This window comes from Scardinius erythrophthalmus (genome assembly GCF_964197995.2).
Source record: "Scardinius erythrophthalmus genome assembly, chromosome: 12".
Taxonomy (NCBI): Eukaryota; Metazoa; Chordata; class Actinopteri; order Cypriniformes; family Leuciscidae; genus Scardinius; species Scardinius erythrophthalmus.
In genome coordinates, this window is record NC_138232.1 from 4290025 (window position 1) to 4312868 (window position 22844).

At 36.6% G+C, this 22844-nt stretch overlaps 1 protein-coding gene across 1 annotated transcript in view; it reads left to right on the forward strand.

Annotated features, from left to right (window-relative positions):
- Positions 1 to 22844, forward strand: part of cacna2d2a (calcium channel, voltage-dependent, alpha 2/delta subunit 2a) — a 221880-nt gene that overhangs the window by 143411 nt on the left and 55625 nt on the right. The window contains exons 7-8 of the mRNA XM_081381233.1: positions 16712 to 16843; positions 16933 to 16990. Of these exons, the coding sequence (XP_081237359.1) occupies positions 16712 to 16843; positions 16933 to 16990 (190 nt within the window). The remainder of the gene's footprint in view (positions 1 to 16711; positions 16844 to 16932; positions 16991 to 22844) is intronic.

Below are 22844 nucleotides of genomic sequence, written 5' to 3' on the forward strand. Positions count from 1 at the left end.
AAAAACTAAAGTCAAAAGACTATGACTAAAACTAATTCAATTTGCTGTGAAAATGAACACTGGTTTATATAAGGACAGATAGTTAGTATAGGAAATGTTTTTATACATTAGTCATGAGTGAGTGTCTGGTACAGTCCATGAAAGAGAAGCGTCTTGATTGTCCGGGATTGTTGAGGTTTTTCTCTTGAAGGCTAGAGTTAGAGTTAGAGTGCTGCTGTCTTTGCTCTTACAGCCATTAAAGCATTGTGCATTTCCCAGAAACATATATTCGTAAGTTATATAGCATCTGTGTCTGTGCATATCATAAAACCAATTTAAGGCTTAGTTTTCCCACAGACGGGCAAAGAAAACACAACTGCTGCTACTGACCGCAGGATTGAAGATAGTTTAGTCTGTCTAAACAAAAGTCAGTATTTACATAAAACATGTTCCACATCTTGACCAATGCTCTCCTTCAAGTAATGTGCATATGTATTGGGACGCACCCAAAGTTTTGCTCCAGCCGTGATCAAGCACACCTGAACCAGCTAAACAAGGTCTTCTAGGGCTACGTCTGCATTCATCCGGATACGTTTTCGTTTCAGAACGCTCTCCATCCACACTAGCTTTTCAGATATTTTCCAAATGCTTCTCATCCACACTGAAACGTCAGAAAACACCAAATTAACCTTATTGTGCATGCGAAAAACCTCAGAAACGCTTGCTTAGATTATACAGACGGTACAGACATGATAAAATTCTCATGCTGTTCTTCTGACAGGATCATTTTATTTAGCAAAATATCTCTGGTCGCACTGTACTAGCGGCAAAACTTTCATAAAATGTATTTTCTCAGAAACGGAGACTGCGATTTTAGAAACCGATTCGCTAGTCGGATTTCGCATGATATTAGAGAATACTCACCCTCCAAGTTGTCGATGTAGCTCGAAATATATAATTTAAAGCCCTTCTCTTTCTTACTCTTAGGTGTGACAGCTAATTGCCTCAGAATATTGTTAACATCATTCACGTTAACCGCTGGAAGTTCTTGTAAACAGCGAGTGTAATTTACCATTATCTCCACTGAACGCAAAAACGGCTTCCGATGCAGCAACGCATGTAACTGGGCGGGCTGAGACAAAACATGGAAGCGATCGTGCATAGAGCCTATATGGGTGTAAACATAGATATCTATCAGTTCAATATGAGTCGCATGACTAAAAATGCGTCATAGTTTTCGAATACCTCTGTTTTCACAGTCCACACTACAACGTTTTCAGATTTATCCTCTTGGGAACACGTTTTCAAAAAGCTTTCTGCATTTAAATGAGACCAATCTTATTTATCATGTAACTGACATAAAAAAAAGATTTTTTTTTAGATGACTAGCTTGTAAGACTAGTCTAAGCAGTTTATGCAACTGGCCATTGGATAGTTTCTATATGGTTGCAAGTGTGTACTGGATGGTCCTCTTTAAATTGTAATTTTGACACTGTTGAAATATGAATATAAAATCACTAGTTAAGTTACAGCACATCTCATCTCAACTCATTAATCATAGTAGGAATCATTCATATGTGTAATTTTGAGTTTTACTTGAAATTTGATGTATATGTTACTGGCAAAGTGTGAAATCCCGGTATTGTATAGAATGCCTAGGCAATGTATAGAATGCCTGATGGTTTTTGGCAAAAATACATTACCTAATTCTATACATTACCTAGGCATTCTATAGAATGCCGGATTACACACTTTGCTGGTAACATATTTAAGAAATAAGAGAGAGATATGATTAGAACTTGTGAGAGATAGAACCAGATGAAAGCAGGAACTTTCTGGTAATAGCAGCCTCTCAGTGTGTGTGTGTGTGTGTGTCACTTTTCAGGCACTAAATGGGGCGGCGTGTGTGTGAGTCCAGCTTTGGCGGCTCTGCCGGGCCTCCTTGGCTATTTATTGAGATTGAGAACGTTCCTCGCCCGCCTGTAATGAACCGTTTTATGATTCATTATCCCACCCATGAATTCTGCTGCCAAGTCTGCAAACTTTCTAATTAGCACAGGTCAAACAGCCACACAGTTTCCGTCTAATTATCGACGCCTATTACCAAACGGACACTGGAGGAAAGCCATTGAGGAATGTAGTGAGGTGGGTGGTGTGATGCTTAGACGGAGGTATTCGCAGAAATACAGAAACAGCTCAGATGTTGCTCTTTCACAGCTCTGGAGACTTAATCAAAATCTTGTTTAGATTTAAGTAACTTTGTCTTATATTTTGAGATCACTTCACAATAAGGTTCCATTTGTTAACATCAGTTAACTACATTAGTTAACATAAAATAACATTGAAAAATACTTCTAAAGCATGTATTAATCGTAATAAATTTACTACTAAATCAAAAGTGACCATTCGTATATATTATAAATAATTTATCTGTGCATATCATTATTTTTTTAATTCATGTGCCTCGTAATCTTTAATCAAAATAACTTCCCCTCCTCTTGCAGCTCTTTTCTTCTCTTCTCTGATGATGAGGGCGGGGCAACCTGTCACTCACATGAGATCCACCAATAGCAAACCACAACCATCCAACCATCCAATTAATACCCCATGGACAAAATCAAGCCCCGCCCTTCATATTTTCTTTTTTGAGAAGCCTTTTCTCTTGATATATATCACAATAGGGAATAAAAGACTATTGCAAATTCTGTTTCATGCCAGCTTTTAATATTATTTAATGGACATTAAATGGAGCTAACATAAACTAACAATGAAGAGTTTTATTTTTTATTGACTAACGTTAATGTAAAAAAAAAAAAAAAAAAAACTGCAACAAATGTATTGTTCATTGTTAGTTAATGTATTAACTAAACTTAACTAATGTGACCACTTTACCTTGTAAAATATTACCGATGTTTCTCCTGCAATTCCTGGAGAAAAACAGTTGTCATACTATAAGTGTAAAGAGATGTGGATAAAGTCTCAGGTAATTTATCCTTTGGAGATTTTAATGATAAATATTTGAGTTCATATTGAAATCTTTTCTTTTTGCAGCAAATCTGAGCACAGTTTGAGAACCTCTTCTGAACCGGATAAATCTGAACTGAAGATTATATAAGACAGGGGGCTTTTTCTCAAGAAACTGTAAACTTAATCACCATTTGTTCTCCTTTTAAGAAAATAACTGAGATATTACAAAGATTGATTTTTCTTTCCTAGAGTAAAGGTTCAGAGTTTTACTGTCACTGTTATAGGGGATGGTCTACCTAAAACTGTGAGAGTATATGCAAGTTTATCTTGGTCATGCCTTTAAAGTTGCTGCATAATATATTCCAAATTAAAATGCTTTAAATGCATAAACTTGAAGACACTTGTGTCCGTTAGTCCACTCCTCCAAACGTAAGTCCACCACTGATGATGGCTATTGTACCGTCAACTCAACTCCAAGCAGATTAGCCCAGTTGACAGAGAATGACACGTATGCTAATACAGATCACGTTTGTTCATTATTATTCCGGGAAAACGTCTTTGATTTTAATCCCCACTGTAAGAAACTGTCACCCTCTAAAGTTCTTTTTCAGGCCTCAATTGTTGCTGGAGATACTGTTGGAAATAGTGCTTATTAAAGTGAAATTGAAAGACTAATTGTGTTTTTGCATGAAAGGCGAGGAGAAACAGCTTTCATTTGTCTGAATGAAGGGATTAGCTATTCCCGTGGATACTGAAACCTTTTTACCATCCCTCTCAGAAAAAAAAAAAAAAAATCAGGAACAGTATAGTGGATGCAGTATTGGTTTGATTGTAATGGTGTGATTTGTTCCTCTCAGACGGCATCTGTGGGGGAAATAAACAAATAAAGGCTTGCATGTTGACATGGCAAAACATTTATGCATTTGCCAAACGCTTTTATTCAAAGTGACTTGCATTGCATTCAAGGTATACATTTGATCAGTTCAGACACATGACCTTTTATTATTTTCTTTTAAGTTTTTTTTTTTTTTTAACTAAGACTAGGAGCATGCACAAATAAAAGTAAAAATAAATGTTAATGTATCTCTAAATATAAATAAACAATTTCTATTATTTGACTCTTTTATTATTATATTATATTAAATTATATTATATTATAATATTATATTATTAGTGACACATTATATGAAGTATATATGATTTGAAAAGTAGGGGTACATCAAAAACCTGCTCATCGTGAATATACATTTTTATTAATATGGGTTAATTATGAATATTAATTGTTAAAATGATTTACGAGAACAAACAACTGATTATACGTTGTACTACAAGACATTTGAAATACAAAATAGTGCTTTAAGAATACTATTAACATGCATTATGTAATACAGATTTTGTAGGAAGTGTGACCACAGCCTCTAATGGTGTTTTACATTCGTCCAGTTTGACCATGTCATTATAAAGACAGAGCTGTAGGATCAGACCCACGTCAATCACAACATCTGTGTGCGTGCCAGCTGAAGATTTCATTGGCTTCTCTCTGCTGGAAGCGAGATATAACCGAACCCCCTTTGAGATGTGACTCTACAATAAGAAGTGGGACTGGTATAAACAGTGGATTTGAAGTGTTTTTTCCTCCATCATCCTCCTGTCTCTGCGTGCTCGTCCTGCTCAGTGAAGGGGCACTATCGCTCTCCGCCACACTAATTAAAAACCTCAACGCAGACAACGCCTTCCTTCATTCACCAGCACATTCACAAATTATATTTCCGCTGTTTATTGGTTACAGTATCATTTTAATTAAAGACTTCTTTCCTTTCCATTTTCCGCCAGCAGTTCTGAGATTCCGCCCTCTGTCGTTTTCCCCCCGTTGTTTTTGCGGGAGCTTTTAAAAAAAAAAAAGATTACATGTTTTTTTTTTTGTGGAAAATGAATTCTGTATGGATTCAGAACTGAACTGGTGACATGCATTAGTTAGCTAACCAGTATCTGGCTTTGATATTATAATTTCCGTTGAAATGATTAATGATTAAAATGATTAAAACAATGTGAATGCTTTTTCAGATATTACCTTTCATGTAGTGTGTAATTAGCTGTGTGTGATTGTAAAAGGCCTGCAAAGATCAAAGTGCAGATAGAGATCGAGTTATTGTCTCCCAAAAGAAAGCAGCGATTCTAAACCGTTTTAAACGAGTCGTCAGTAATTCCAGTCTCACATTAGGTTTGTAGCAAGTTTGCATAAACTTGCCTGTTGTCTTCATTGGCTGCCTGTGAACAATGTTTCCTTTGCACTGCCCTCAAACACTAGCCTGGAAATCCAGACCTAAATCTGAAAGATTAATGGTCTGGCATCGACTAATGAAAATCGGCCAGCTCGAGGGGCGGCACCAAGCATGCATTTGAAAATCTCACTGCACGCAATTGGATAACACTACGACCAATCACAACAAGCCCCATACGCTTAGCTACCAGCGGAGCTAACTGGTAGATTAGACTCTTGCCGTATCCGGTCGGCAAAACAGCAAAAACGCCCTTCTTGCAAAGGAAGGATTCGAGCGGCGTCTTCTGTTCCTCTTTTAGATAAAAAGCCAAGTCTAACTCTTCATTGTAGCGGCCAAAGCCGTTTCAAGCAACTGGTGTTCATCCATAGCCATCTTGCAATATTTACTAATTACTCTGACGTCACAGCGCTGTCGTCGTCTGTTTAGCTCGCCTCTGGCCCGCCTATATCAGATAACCCGCTGTGATTGGTGCAGCTCGGATACAAGGGCATATTTAATGAGCATCATTACTCGACACCAGAGTAACTCGCTGAGCAAATTCCACTTGTGCTCTCGCGAGAACTCTGGATTTCCAGGGTACTCAAACACTAGCCAGGTTTCCATCCAAGTGTTTTTTTGCGAAAAAAGGTTTAGCGCATCAAAATGTTTACCGATATAGCTGATGGAAATGGCAATTATCGATATTTTTTTGCAAATGTCGACACAATCCTTTTCCGTTTAACTTTAGCGCATACATTCTATGTCGATACTTTAAATGACGCGAAAAACTAGTTTGGAAACACTTTTTGTCGAAAAAAAGGGCTTAAACGCAAATAAATGTGGTGTCACATGATTTTCATCACGTGCGCACTAGCGGCGCCAGGATTTTGATTGTAGTGAATCAAAGAAAACTGGATGGGCCAGTTAAAATAAGCCAAAAAAAAAAAAAAAAAAACGGGTTCCCCTTCATCTCCGTTTCAGCGCTTTTCTGGGCACTGAGGACAGTGACTCAGTAGCCTACCTGAATTTAATGCGTAATTAGCATAGGTTTTAAAAAAAAATTAAACAGGAATTCTTTGTTGCTTTTTTAATACAATTACAATTTCATTTAATTTATGTTTAATAAAATTATAGGCCTATTATTTTTAGTTTATTAACAGCAACAACAGCTGTAAAGATGAAGTTGACGATCGCCATCTCCGTACTGTAGTAGTGAACGCGCCTATAGAGAGAAATGCACATCATGGATTACATAACCAGAGAGTAGCCTATTTCTTTTCATTTTAAATTGTTAAAAATACATTTCAAGCTTTCTTAAGATATATTTCATGTCTGTGAGGCATATGCTGAGTTTCGTTAAGTTACGATGAGATGCGCTCCTGTTCACGAGCAATGCAAGTGACCGCGGGGGCGCCTCTATGATTGTTGTCTGCTATATTTAAATATTTTTATTTATTAAATGCAGGCAATTGGTTGATAAAAAAAATAAAATAAAATTAAGATACAATTTATACAAAACGAAATTCACTTTAAAAAAAGTCTTTCAACAAAACTTAACTTAATTAAGTGGTCAAAATCATGTCTGACCCGCTTCATGTCTCTCGATATTGATCATCCTATCTTACTCATGCGGTTCACTTTTCATAATCAACATAGATGAAAAAATAACATTATAATATTTTAACAAATATGAAACTGGTCTTCATCAACATACTATCGGCTTCAGTGACATCCTCTTAGACAGGGTTTGCGGTCATCTGGTGATGGGGCAGATTCTTATTACATTTGCTCCTTCCTCTAATGGAAATGGCTGTATTATTGTTTTGTTTTTGTTTTTAAAAAAAAAAGAAAAAAAGCTGGGTGGGAGGAGCCTGCACCAGACATTACCCTTGCTGAGCATGGTGGCATGTGCGTGGGAGCACATTGTCCCAAGGTCTCATGGGCATAGCTCGAGTTTCTCTTCATTCACGCATAAATCTTTCGCCTTTTACTAAAGATTTCCGTGGAGGGGAACATTTGCGAGTTTCTGGTATTTTTGGATGCTCTGCTCACAGCAGAGCTACCTGCGTTTGTTCAAAAACAGAGGACCTTTTGCGGCTTGCCCCGAAGAACCGCAGCGGGTTGGGCCAGCGTTCCAGCGTGGCAGAAAGAGTTGGCCGTTTTGTCCACGTCTGGGGCTGGGTGGTCGTCAAACCATCGCCGCTTTCCCAGTTCACAACTTCAAGTCTTGGGTCAGCTTGTAAGGTTTACCAAGCTCAAAAGGGTAGTGATGGGAGAAACGAAGCTTTTCAAAGCTTTGAACCGATTGCTTGGCAAAATGATTCAATGTTTCGAAGTGTTCGGAACGCCACACGCTGGTGACCCCTGCTGGTCAGATTGGAAATGCAACAGATTGGAAATGCAACAAAAACTCAGGCCAAACATGCATAAAACAACCTTTTACAAACCCATTGCAAACGCTTCCTTGAAAGTAAAATCTTTCAAATGCAATTAGCTAACCATCATCAGGTGAGTCTTGAACGGTGGGTTGGCTTTATCAGCAGCTTCCACGGTAAAGCAACTGTTTAATTCTGCCGTCGTCTTCTGATATTTCGGACACTTGCAATTATTTGTGAAATTGAAATGACAGTAAGCTGGCAAATTTCAATTAACTGCCTGAATACTCTCTCCATTATTATTATTATTATTATTATTTTATTTGTTTGTTTGGTGTTGGGGGGGGTGCTGACTGGAACCCCAAAAGGTAGAATTTGCGATAAAAAATAAAATAAAAGATGTATGGAAACGGCTCAAGGGCACATTTTTTTTGCGATACACCAAAACATATGCGACAAATCGCTTTCGTCGTTCGTGACGTCATCACGCACACAATCTTATCGGTAAAAGGCCAATTGAATGGAAACAGTCTGGAGACGGCAAAGTTCGTAATGTTTTTTTATCGCATATTCACTTTGTCGATAACATAACAGCGCAAAAAGTGGATGGAAACTAGGCTACTGTAGTGTAGCTGAGACTGGAAGGGTTTAGTTCGTGTTGAGAACATGTTGAGAAGACTCTGTTTTCTGCTCTGTCAAAGCAAATCCACTTTGCATGCACTTCAAAAGGATTGATACGGTAAAACCGACTCCATCGTTACTGTTTACTGTTACCGTAAGCCTGCGGAGCTGAAATTCAGATGTGGTAATGGCCATTTGGTTTACGACAAAGCCTTAGACCAATCACAACAGACTGGGCCGTCTGACCAATCAGAGCAGAGCAGGCTCTCGGAAAGGAGGGGTTTAGAGTCCTTTATCAAACCATTTCAGACACTGTGAGAAAAAAGGTGATGCCGCAATGTACTATTGAATGAAAATAAATTTTGACCTTGGATGCATGTAAACCAATTGTAGGAGTCTCCAAAACAACATTAGGAACCTTTAAAATACCATAATACGGTCACTTTAATAAATGCAACTTTATTGTGAAGTGTTAACAAACATTTTTTTGTTAATTGAAATAAAGCTGAAATAAAATAAAATAAAAATAGTATATGAAAAACTGATAACTAACGGGGAAAAAACCAACTGAAAATAAGTTGCTAAAATGACTCAAACTCAAACTGAAATAAAAAGAAATGAAATCTACTGTAAATAGGAATATTTCAAAATAGCTGAAAACACAAACTAATATTAAAATGTAAACTGAAAATAAACATAAAAGTATATAAATAATACTGAAATAACACTGCATATAGTATTCCTAAAGAGATTTCCCTGACTGATGCGTTTAGATGAATGTTTGATGTGTGGTGAGGCTGTTATTGTTCTTCCAGATGTGCGGTGTGTGTCTGCGCTCCATCACCTGAGGTCCGTGTGTTTGTTGTGACATATGTTCCAGTGCTCTGACAGGTGTTGGCATGGACTGCAGACACTGATAGTGGATGTGTCTCGCTGTCTCTGGCCTTGATGCCGATGAGATGAGAGGGCGGTGAATGTGTTTGAGAAACAAATGCGGAATGTGAAAGTGTGTCTGTACTTTTGTTCCGTGTTAATGTTGTTAAACATGTTGTCGAAATTAACAGTAAGATTGAGTGATTTTACACTAACTGTTACAAAGCAGCTCCAATAAAATGTCCACATTTTAGTTCAATTCACTATTTTGCTATTTTTCTTCCCTAAAGTCATATATAATGTCATAGTTTTAGACAAACATTAAGAAATTATGAGAGCCAGCTGACAATTTCGAAAACATCTTCAAACAGAAATAGTTCAAAGCTCTTCCTTATTTGTTTTTTAAAGAAATATGATGTATGCGATGACATTTTATAAAGGTTTTTATATACAATAATATGCCTTTTGTTATTGTGGCCAAAAAAATATCTTGTGAAACTATATTTTAAAAATTTGTAATTGTCAATGTACTACAATGTACTTCAGTGTGTTAAGCTGATGTAAAAAAATATTATTATTATTTAAAGAAAATTTTTCCATTCTTTTTTTATTTATTTTTTGTAAATTCTAACATTTGCACAGTGAATATAATTTTTCTTTGCTCTAATTTATTTCAATAGTGGCAGAATAAAACAGACAGTGACTTTTAAATCGGTTCTTTTCAGTAAGTCAATCGAACAGCTTCACAAATTAGTCTGAATAAATAATCAAAATGCACTCTGATACAATTAGAAATTATAACCAAAATGATCCATTTTATATTAAGGTGAATTTATTTATTGAAATGTATAATTGTTCTGACATGGATTTTTGCAAACACAGATTTGTATATGGTAAAATGCCTATGTTAGCATCCATCATTCGCCCAGCCGCGCTGATCCAGCACACAGACTCCGGTAGAGAGGTTTTGCTGAGCAATAAGCATGACGGGATTCAGTATGAAGGATTTCTGGCTCACAGCACACCCCATAAATCGGCCTCGTAACCTGGGCTGCTCCTCATGTGGCGCTTTGCTCTGTAACAGGCCGAGCGTTTAGCACAACCGGCGCTCTTAAAAGTGTCCGAGGGATTGTGCTTGATGGTTTGGCTTTTAAAGGATTCGCATACACACACACACACACACACGCTCTTATTTTGAAGGATAGTCCCACCCCGCCATCCACAAATTCTCCCTCGGAGGATATTTTTCTTTTTATCAATTGTCCGGCGCGTCGTGTCCTCGAAAAATAAATCAACCGAGGCCTTTGTTTTGCGTCTGTTTCCTTATCTACCCAGCCCTCGTAATTCTACTTAGACAACCTGCCACAGCCCTGTGTGTGTGTGTGTGTGTGTGTGTGTGTGTGTGTGTGTGTGTGTGTGTGTGTGTGTGCGTGTGTGTCCCAGCTGCTGTCCACTCCGGTGTGGTTGAATCTGCATACCCCCCTGTGTGTGTCTGATAATGGTGTAAGCAGTGTGCACGGAGGTCTGTCGTTGTATCCTTGACTCAAAGACACACTCATACACACACTTAAATGGAAGATGAAAAACACAACTTTATCTATAGCAGAGCTGTTATAGATATAATAATTCTGCCTTGAACTGGTGTCATTGGTAACGTTTAGTACAATACAAAAGATTTCTTTCTAGTAAATGTAGTTCTTTTGAACTTTCTATTCATCAAAGAACCCTGAAAAAATGGTTTCCATATAAGTGTGACGCAACACAACTGTTTTCAACATTGATAATAATCAGAAATGTTTCTTGAGCAGCAAATCATCATATTAGAATGATTTCTGAAGGATCATGTGACACTGAAGATGTTGAAGAATTTTCCCTTGATTCATGTCTAAGTATGATGCAATGAAAATGACAAGCATGAACAAATAGGTCTGAAAAGGATGAGAGAATGGAAAAAATACCCAGTATTCATAAGAAATGCAAGGTGTCAAAATACAGTATGAAACAGAACACTGTTATGTGAGGTTTTGAGATGTTTGGCCAATAGAGCTAATTGTGTCAAGGTCACCAGGCGTGACAGAGGGGAAGAGATAGCTTTGAGGGTATCCATTTGAGACATGATGATATGAAAAAAGTATAAAAAATGGGTGCTGGATATTGTAACTTCAGATGACCAGCTGGCTTCTCCTTTATTGTTTGTACAATAAAGTTAATTCTTCTGACCTGGAACCTCGACTCTGAAAACTCTTTGAGACTTGAGCCAAGAAAGACTTTGAATTTGCCACAACAAAGACTGGAGTAATCATGATGAAAATTCAGCTTTGATCACAGGAATAAATTATATTTAAAAAAAGATTTAAATAGAAAGTTGTTAGCTACTGTAAATTTGCAATATTACTGTTTTACTGTATTTTTGATCAGATAAATGTCGCTTGGGTAAGCTCAAGACACTTTCTTTCAAAAACCATTAAATATATGTGTGTGTGTGTGTGTGTGTGTGTGTGTGTGTGTGTGTGTGTGTGTGTGTGTGTGTGTGTGTGTGTGTGTGTGTGTGTGTGTGTGTGTGTGTGTGTGTGTGTGTGTGTGAGAGAGAGAGTGTATATATTAGTCTCAGAAGTAAGCAGTCTAATGTGCTCTGGTTGCATATTGCATATTTGTCAAACATACAGAAAGTTGACATATGCAATGTGTTACTTGCCATTTCTTTGTAATTATTTGTGATTTATATGGTAGAGATAAACATGCTTGTGTGAGGAAGCAGACTGTAAGAAAGTGAATAAGAGTTCAGTAAGAAGGATGTGCAGGGGAAGAGAAGATGCAGAAATGGACGAAGACTTTTGCTGGCGGTGTCAGGTCAGTGTTTGCGCTGTGTGTCATGAAGGTGCGTAGCTCTGGTGACGGAGGGACCACAGAAGATGGAGAGACATTACTGACACGCTGAGCGTAACAAACACAGACAGAGGAGGACAACAGAGAGCTGAGAGAGTGAGACACGTTGCAAAAGTTTCACTTGCACTCTGAGACAAACTGCATGGGACCAAAATGGAGTACGCTTGCAGAGAGCTGTCAGTTAAATAAAGCTAGCGCAACTACTGTACGCCTGCGTCCCAAACCTTCTCAGGCCATGTACACGGAGGTGGGACACAAGACACGACTGAATCCAGTGTGTGTCAGCTGAGATCCCATCAGACAGGCTTATATGAAGATCTGAAATATGAGCATTGTGGTCATTAAACATTTGCTTGGTTTTCTCTAAAGCTCTCTTTTTTTGTTTTTTAAATTACTTTTAGATCATCAGACATGAAGTTATGATGCTGGTCTGAAACATCTGTATTTTCATGCTGATTTATTGTCAGCTGTTTTGTCATATACTGGTTATAGAGTCATTAAGGCTGCTTGCTTTGGTTTTGGACAAAATAAAGGACATTTATTATCTTTATGACCAAGCATGAAGAACTCTAAAATAAAAAAAGCCAGTTTTAGTGGCTTTTAGCTATTTTTTTTATTTAAGGCTATCTGAATGTACTGTGAAAAAAATATACTATACCTTTCAAAAGTTTGGATTTTTTTAAAGAAATTAATATGTTTATTTATCAAAGAGGCATTCAATTTATCAAAAGACAGTAGACATTTAAAATGTTAGAACTAATTTTTATTTCAAATTAATGCTGTTCTTTTGAACTCTATTCATCAAAGTATCACAGTTTTCAGAAAAATATGAAGCAGCACAACTGTTTTCAACATTGATAATAATCAGAAATGGCAAATCAGCATATAAGAATGATTTCTGAATGATCATGTGACGCTGAAGACTGGAGTAATGATGCTGAAAATACAGCTTTGATCACAGGAATAAATTACATTTTTAAAATCAGTTCTTATAAATTGTAATAATATTTCACTATATTTCAGTTTTTAATGAATAAATGCAGCCTTGATGAGAATAACAGACTTCTTTCAAAAACATTAATAAATCTTCCTGACCTCAAACATTTGAACTGTAGTGTATATTTTTAAAATGTCTCTTCTGGGACTAAAATGGATCTCTTTTGACGCACTATATAGTATATGCAAATTGTGTCCAATAATATTCTCTCTAGCCATCTGTAAAATGTATAAATACCAACTTGCAATGGCATCAAGTCAAGTCTTTAAAGCATTAGTGCTTAGGTGGTTTGCTACAGAACCAGAGAATAAAAAGATCTTCTTGAACCTCTCTGATTGTAAAAGCTTTCCCTGATGCCCTTTAAGAGTGTGTGTGAATCAGGAGCAAGCTGTTTTCCCTCCACATACAGTGATAACCTTGTCAAGGTCAGGTGTGATGAGTGAACGTCTCCTCGGACACCGCAGGGATACTGTAGATGGTGTCCGACCGTTTGCAACAGGCAGAAGTGCTTCTCTGAATATTTCCATATAATTATGGAGTTCTGACACATGTGTCTCTGTTATCAGAAAGATCTGCCTTTCATTTTTTTTTTTTTTTTTTTTTTGGTTTGATGTTGTTTGTGGATATCAGTATTTGTTTTTCAACATTTTAAAAGGCCAAATCCCCCTTTGGTCAGCATGTTCTTCAACAGATCACATCTATCTTATTTCACATCTAGTGCTAATTGTTGTGAATGTTATTTGTAAAGTACATTATGAAGCACATATATTATTATAAAGCACTGAAAAGAAAATCCTTTCTTTAAAAAGGCAACAAAATTGTAAAATAAGAATGACAATAAAAGAGAAAAATAAAATAACTACCATTCAAAAGTTTTGGGTTGCTAAGATGACTGAATGTCTTTTCAAGATGTCTCTTATTCAAGGCTCTCGAGGCTGCATTTATTTTCTCAAAAATACAGTTAAAACAGAAATTTTGTAAAATATTTGTACAATTTAAAATAACAGTTTTCTATTTGAATATATTTTCAAATGTAACTTATTCCTATGATGCAAAGCATCATTACTCCAGTCTTCAGTGTCACATGATCCTTCAGAAATCATTCTAACATGCTGATTTGCTGCTCAAGAAACATTTCTGATTATTATCAATGTTAAAAAACAGTTATGCTGCTTCATATTTTTGTAGAAACAATGATAAAAAAAGAAATAGAAAAAAATAGAAAATAAAATAGAAATCTATTGTAACATTATTAATGTCTTTACTGTCATGTTTCATCATTTAAAGGGGACCTATTATGCCCCTTTTCACAAGATGTAAAATAATTCTCTGATGTCCCCAGAGTGTGTATGTGAAGTTTTAGCTCAAAATACCCAACATAATTTTATTTACAGCACGTTTAAATCATCATTTTTTTGGGTCTGTGAAAAACGCACTGTTTAGTGCTTCTCCTTTAAATGCTAATGAGCTGCTGGTTCACGGCACAGGGGGCGGAGCCTAAGCAGCCGCGAATCCCGCGATCAGAGCTAGAACAGGGGGAAGATGATAATAATAAAACAGACAGTCACAGTAATGGTGTTCATTTCGACCATAAAAATGCCTACAGAGTCAGAGAATATATGCTGTATGGAGTTGGAAAAGGTATAGTTTAGTTTAATTACGATTATAACCTATTTGGCATTGCTTGTATACACTATTAAAGGTCCCGTTGCATGCGATTCCATGTTTCAAACTTTAGTTAGTGTGTAATGTTGCTGTTAGAGCATAAATAATATCTGTAAAATTATAAAGCTCAAAGTTCAATGCCAATCGAGATATTTTATTTAACAGAAGTTGACTACAAAAAACGGCTCGATTGGACTACACCCCTCTACATCCTGCATTAGTGACATCACCAGAACCGTTTCTTGACTAACCTCCGCCCACAGGAATGCTCCCTCAACTCTACTGGCTACTTGCGCACTTCTTATAACTTAGGCTACTGTGTTTACTCAGCTCTTACGGTGATTTTCTGAAGTAAAACTGACGCTTCATCTTTTGTGTGATGTACAATAAACTTTATTAAACTCATCAGTACATGTTTGATCATCATTCAGACAGCAGACTTGTAGGCTATTAATAAATAATGGATACATAGCCTACAAGCAGATGACAAATACGTTATAATAACCGTAATTAAACTACTAAACTATACCTGTTTCATCTCTATACAGCAATCTGACTCTGTAGGCATTATTGTCCGACTCGAAATGAACGCCGTTACTGAGAGTTTCTGATATTATCATCATTCCGTGAGATGAATTTTTCCTGACAGACTGAGCACGAGCTCATGAAGCTCCGCCCCCTGTGTCGTCCAGCAGCACCTCATTTGCATTTAAAGGGGACACACTGAAACGGCTCGTTTTTCTGAGCCCCAAAAAATGTCAATTTAAACATGCTGTAAAAAATGATCTGTTGGGTATTTTGAGCTCAAACTTCACATACACACTCTGGGGACATCAGAGACTTATTTTACATCTTGTGAAAAGGGGCATAGAACGGGACCTTTAATGCAAGCCTGCTGTAGGACTCTGTCTGACGATCTGAATTGTCTGGATGATGACAAAATATACTGATGAGTTTAATAAAGATTACTGTATGTCACACAAAAGATGAAGCATCAGTTTTTCTTCAGAAGATCGCTGTTAGAGCTGAGTAAACAGTATAAGAAGTGCATAAGTAACTTACATAATTTTCTGTAGAGTTGTGGGTGCATTTTCTTTGAAAACAAAATGAATCCACCTCGTCTTCAGTGGCTGGCAGATTTCAAGAGTAAATAGAGAGAGCTATGTGAATGAATACATCCAGCTACAACACCTTCAACGCTTGGGAGATGCTTCGACGCTTCTCGTGAGTGCATTGCTGCAGCAATGGCTGATGTGTAAACTCGCAGCGAACTCGATCAGGGCGGGTCTAAGTTATAACGGCGTGTCAGTCAACACTCGTGGGCGGGGCCTGTGGCTTTAGTGATGTCACTAAAGCCACATTCTGAAAACGGGTCGTTTGGAGAGACTGCTTATGATTTATGGAGATTAAAAAAAAGGAGTGAGTGGATTTTTATCACTGTAGGGTGGTTGTGTACACACACTGCCAACGCACATTTATGTCCAAACACCATACAAAAGTGAATTTTGCATAATAGGTCCCCTTTAATGGATCCTTGTAAAAGAAAAAAAATCAATAAAGTACCATTTTCAATAAAAAAAAAAACGACCTTTTGAACGTATATAATGTATATAATGGCTAAAAAAAAGCATACAGGTGAAACTCGAAAAATTAGAATATCGTGCAAAAGTTAATTTATTTCAGTAATTCAAATTAAAAGGTGAAACTAATGTATTATATAGACTCATGCAAAGTGAGATATTTCAAGCCTTTATTTGTTATAGTTTTGATGATTATGGCTTACAGCTTATGAAAAACCCCAAATTCAAAATCTCTGAAATTTTGAAAATGTTAATAAGCTGTAAGCCATAATCATCAAAATTATAACAAATAAAGGCTTGAAATATCTCACTTTGCATGTAATTTTCTATATAATATATTAGTTTCACCTTTTAAGTTGAATTACTGAAATAAATGAACTTTTGCACGATATTCAGATTTTTCGAGTTTCACCTGTACTTAAACCGTGTATGTTGAAGCTTGTCTAATTTCAAATGGTAAAGTGTTATTCCACAGACTGTGATGTTTGTGATTCGTGTCTCCTTCAGCTCCCACTATCCTGAACGAGCTGAACTGGACCCAGTCTCTGGAGAGGGTGTTCATTGAAAACAGTCGTGAGGATCCTTCACTGCGCTGGCAGGTGTTCGGCAGTGCCACTGGTGTCACCAGATACTACCCAGGTACAGTTCTTCTGCAGGAAACTCTGCTTCACACCGCATTACATCTATTTGTCCTGTCACACTCTGAGTGTGTCCTGTTTTCTCTCTAGCCACTAAGTGGAGAGCGCCCAACAAGATTGACCTGTATGATGTGAGGAGACGCCCGTGGTGAGTAGCGTCGCCTTCACACTCACACACAGGAGGAAAGACTCCATTTAGTCTGACTTTGATCTTGTTGGCTCCCCGGTGGCCTTCTCTGCAGAGAGCAAGCAAGCGTGTGAAGTTCAGATGAAGTCGGACTGCTGTAGTTTACAGCGGGGTCAGACCGGGGGTCAGTACGGGTCAGTTTCGTCCCCATGTGCTCCAGATCTATAGGGAAGATTTTATATTAAAGTTTCCTGCACTGTTGCGTTTAAGAATAGAATTACGCTGCATTCTCAGTGCTAACACAAGGGCTGCTATAGCAAGCATTAGCATCCTCTATGGTCAGTTTTCTCTTTCAGGTTAACTACTGTTATAGTAGAGAGAGGTTTTTTTTTTTTGCTATGTTGGTACAAAGCCTGGCTCAGGTACAAGCATCAAAATGAGGGTAAAATCTGTGAAGAGCAAATCAACGAAATGTTTGCAACATTAATTTCTTTTTTGTTTTTTAGCTGGTTATTTTATTTATTTAGCTGAAGTTATTATTATTTTAGTTCAAGTTATTATATTTATTTCATTATTTTTATTTAACTGAAGTTATTTTATTTATTTACTCCTTTATGCATTTATTAAGCATTTATTTACGTATTTATTTAGCTGATGTCATTTTAATTCATTTATTTTATTCAGTATAAGTTGTTTATTTATTTGTGTATTTATTTAGCTGAAGTTATTTTATTTATTTTTATTGTATTGGAGTTATTATATTTATTTCATATTTATAGTTATTATATTTTTCATTATTTTTACTAAGCATTAGTTATTTATTTAGCTGAAGTTATTTCATTTCTTTATTTTGATTAGTTTATTTATTTATGCATTAAGCTGAAGTGAAAAAGATTTATTTATTTATTTATTTACTTATTTTTTATTTTAATAGATTATTACTTATTTACTTATTTAAAAAATATATTCCATTCATACCAGGATTTACCTTGATTTTTATTTTCATGTAACAACACTAACTAATTCAAAGTTGTGTGTTCTTGTTGGCTGTGGCTGCATTGCTATAGGGACTAGCGCTTACATGCTAACGTAAACATTTGTCCAGATGCAGTTTAATGATTTGGTGTTAAGTCAGTTTAATGATTTGGCTTCACCTGCACACAAAACAGGTGAAGTTTTCCTGAACGCTTAAAAGTATCAACTTTCTCATCAACAGCAGAGCACGCATTTTTAGTATGTAGTATCAGTAAGCGAAAATAGCAAAAGTGCATTAGCCTGGGCCAAAGAACTTAGTAGTTAGTGCATGTAGCGGACGCTTTCATCCAAAGCGACTTGCAGCGCACTTGTTATAGGAACAATCCCTTCAGGATTAGCCTGGGGTTAGGTGTCCTGATCGAGGGCGAAGAAGAGCAACTTTAGCCGCTACGCCACATCACCCCTACAGCAAGACAATCACCCACGGAAATACATCTCTGTCTACTTAATGAAGAAAGAAAACGCTGTTTAGAGGAAAAAGCAAGGTGTTTAAATCGAAAACAACTTGTTATCAGGTGCTTGCGTGTTAGCCGGGTGCATGGCTGGATGAGCGTGCCGCCGTGTTTCCCAGACTTTAGCGAGGCGCTAATGAGCCTCTTCTTTGACAGAGTAATTAAGTTCACACTCAGGGAAAGTGTCTCCAGCGCAAAGGAAAATGAAAAAACAATCCCCAATATACCTGTAAGAAGCTTTTAACCTAAAGACGAACAACACGCGCAGGCAGCTAGTTAGCTTGTTTGTCTGACAAAGCGCTAATGTTGCTGATGAGCCGGAGCGAGCTGTACATTGTTTTTGTTGTGGTGCAACATGCTCTGCAGACTTAATGAGTTGCTTTTAATGCTTCTGAGAGTGTGTAGGCTAGTGGCGCTGTACAAAAACATAACAACTCTATAAGCGCAGAGATGATGAATTGGTGTGGAGTGTGCTATCAGCAGGCGCTCTGCTCCACATGCTGTCTCTTTCTTTTATTCCTGCACGTCTACAGTGTGTGTGTGTTTGTGTGGTGTGATAACCAAACTCATCAACAGATTCGACCCGTGCATTTGTCTTGGACCCCCTTAATGAGTAATATATCATATAATGATTACGGTATAGATCACTGTATAAACATCAAAAATGTATGTATATTATGTAACCATGTGATAATATCTGTTATTGGACATTTACAGTTTACATTTAAACATGAAATGTATTTTATATCATTCATTATTATTTTTCTCCTTTTATTTCAAACTTGATGCACACAAACCAAAAGATCAGAATATGCATAAACATGAATGAATAAATAAATAGCATCAGTTAAAAAATATACTTCATGTTTTGTATCACTTGAATTTAAAACATAATCCTCTGCACAGCAAAACTAACCAGCTGTCAATTATGATGAGATGAGACACATTTTAAAGCTGTAAAATAGTAATATATAATATTATAAAAATTATATATTATTTCATGTGTTATTACAAATGTTTTCTTTTTTTACATTTGTGATATATAGACATTAGTGTATTTTAATAATGCTGCTGTTGCACATTTGATTATAGATTAAATATGATTAAATATTACATATTATTAAATAGGATTTTTTTAATGTTATTTGTAACTATTTGAATACATATATATTTTATATATTATTTAAATAATACGTTTTATTATTTATTGAACTCTGGTGTCATTTATAATATTGCTGTTGCACCTCCTTTATAAAAGCCTTTGTATTTTATTTTAGTATGGCTGTTTTACATATACTCATTTTATTTGTAATTTTTTTTATAATATTACATTTCCTGTGGCTCCAGGGTGATTAGTCACATGGCATTTATTGCTAAGGTGAATCACTCAAAATAAATTGGGCCAGGCGAGGAATATGAATCTGATGATTGTGATGCTGAATAGCTTCCTGCAGTATTACAGAGTTTTACTTTTGCCGCATTTGTTCCACCAACCCTGTAGGTTTGCATGTCTAAGCGTGTGTCACACTAGCGGTGCGCCCGCCGTCTGCCCACTGCTCTTTAACCCCCCGCACACGCGGCCAGAGCTGTTTCTGAGCCTGTTGCTTGGCAACCTGTGTCCCGCTCTGCTGATTGGCAAAGCCGTGGCAACGGGGGAGTCAGGATGTGTCAGGTCAAGTTTGCATGATTATGGGCCAACATGCTGTCATTGTGTATTACACTCTTTGCATGGCTTGACCACTCACACAACAGCCTGCTGCTTAGCTCAGCTAATGTCTCAAACACGCCAGTGCAGGAGTTCGGAAGCAACTCGGAGAAAACTTTTAATATACCGTGCTATTATACAACAGATAGTTCTGGTTAATATAGCATCGCGGCCATGCTAAACACAACAGGGGACTTTGCAGGCAGCATTTGCGCACAAACTGATTTCGGACAGACTTCTGAGGCAGCGTAATGGTTTGTTACGACCCCCGATATAGTCTAGGGGTTCGGGGGTCCAACATTTAAAATTGACATTAAAGAGAAACATGTATATAATCTACATGTTGTACAAAGACCCACCAATCCAGGTAACTGTGCAAAAAGCCAACACCTTTATTCAGTACAACAAGGTTATAGGCAAAAGTGAAGTAGCCTTAGAAAACACATAAAGAATATAGTCTAGATAAATACAGTGGATACAGAATTTCTGTAAGATAGTCAATACCACAAAGAGGAAGAGGGGACGTGGACAGTGCCAAAGAAAAGAAAGTAACAAAACCAACCAAAGTCTAACTTTTAAATAACCTCTAATCCTAACTAAGAAAAGAAAGAAAGAAAACAAAGATCTTCAGCGTCCATGACGCCCTATCTAATCTTCACTAACTACCCAAAACCAAAAGTACATGGAGTGGCACTCGCCCCTAACCGAGTGTACTAGACGACTCAAAAAAACCTGTTTTTTTTTGAGTCGTTGCAGTGTATGTCACGTGATGTTCTTACCTGTCCGCCTCTTTCAGGACTAGTAATATACAGTGGGACACTGTATACTCAAGTTACATAAATCAAAAGAAACGAATACAAGAAGAATTTACACATACACTAAAATCAAGCAACACACAAACAAAAGGGTTACAGCAATAACAGCAGGGTAATTTGTGCAAGATATCAACAGAAAGCCGTGTGGGGGGGAAAGAAACGTCGTTGCCGTTTCCCATTGGCGACAGATATGATTGATGACGTCAGCGCTGATGATGATTGACAGATTACCGGACCAATCACTGGTACCTAAGAAGGGAAAGTAAACAAGAGAAGCAAAAAAAAAAAAAAAACACAACCAATATATAGTGCTTGCTGTGATGTGAAGCACTTCTGTGCGGCATCCCGAGAGAGCAACGTTTAAACTTGGTTTACATGTCAAGGACTTTTTCCTGAAGCAGAAGCATGACAATTTGATGAAACAAAATGTAGTTGTTTATTAGAACAATTGATTTTAAGTTGTATTATTCTTTGTATATAAGTTGTATATAGCATATACTTTAATCATGCATAAGGAGAATGTTTAATATATTTATTTGAACTGTTCAAAATAATCATTCATTTTCCATGATTATATATAATTTGTTTTTGTTGTGACGCAACATGATTTAAGATAGATAGATTTAAAAGTGCACTTTTACATGATAATGTAAAATTATGGATTATGCTCTTTGATTTACTAATGTTTATTACAGTTTTTCTCAGTCGCTTTGGTGCATTTCTCACATCACTATTTACATTTGCACAACAGTTAGTTCAACCTCCACAACATTTAGTCATTTGGGCACATCATAGTAGCATTTTCTCATTCCTTCCAACAAATTGCAAATGCTTTTGGACATGCATCAATTGCTTTCATACAACTCTCTGCTGTTTTATAACATTATCATTTGCTTATGTCATGTCAGTCAAAATTAACTATACTTGTGAATGCTGAACAGTCATTTCATATAAAACTAATAGTCCTCATTTCATTGCTTGAGTCATTACATACAAAAATGTTGAACTAGCTGTCAAAATTTGTCATTTAAAAAAAAAAAAATCCTGAAAAAGTCTCCTAAATTGAACAATTTGCAATTGAGCAAGAGATGATATTCGCTGTGATGTAGATTACTGTAAATTATGTGACCAGACAGAGAGGAACGTCTGGATGTGCATGAATGATTACAGTACCATGTATGTTGTATGTTCAGTTCCAATATGTTCTGCAATATTGTGTACAGTTGTGCACAGCTCTACCCAAAGGGAGTTTATGTTTGTTGTAAATAATGGTGTATTTTTTCTTTGCACAATGCTGTGAACAAATTAGAATTGCAAAGAGCATATGCAGTAAAAATGTGAAACATACATATATTCAGTGTCTTGTACTCAGTTACCTCATAAATACAGTAATGTGTAACTTTACTGTATTTTTCAAATGGCTGTGCAAATAGTATTTAGTGCTGTATTGAGCATTTTCAGGTAGTGTCACCAAGATCTGACTTTTATCATTGGAAAACATTTACAGAGTAAACTGTCATAATGAAAACACGACTAAGCCATTTGACTATCTTGTTCATAAACGATGGTGTCAGGACTTTTTATTTTGATGACACTGACACATTCATTGACATAAATACTTGCTTTTGAGGAATGGGCTATCCATTTTGAGCAAGTGACACGCTTTTGCAGGTTATCAACTAGGTTTTGCAGTTTGTACTATTTGTTTTGAGAACTGCATTAACTGTTGTGCAAATGTAAATAGTGTTATGAGAAATGCACCAAAGCGACTGAGAAAAACTGTAAATGAGCTATATAAATAAACTTTACTAACCTAAATATAAATAGCAGGGTTGCAAATATAGTTAGTTACTTAGTTACTTATATTA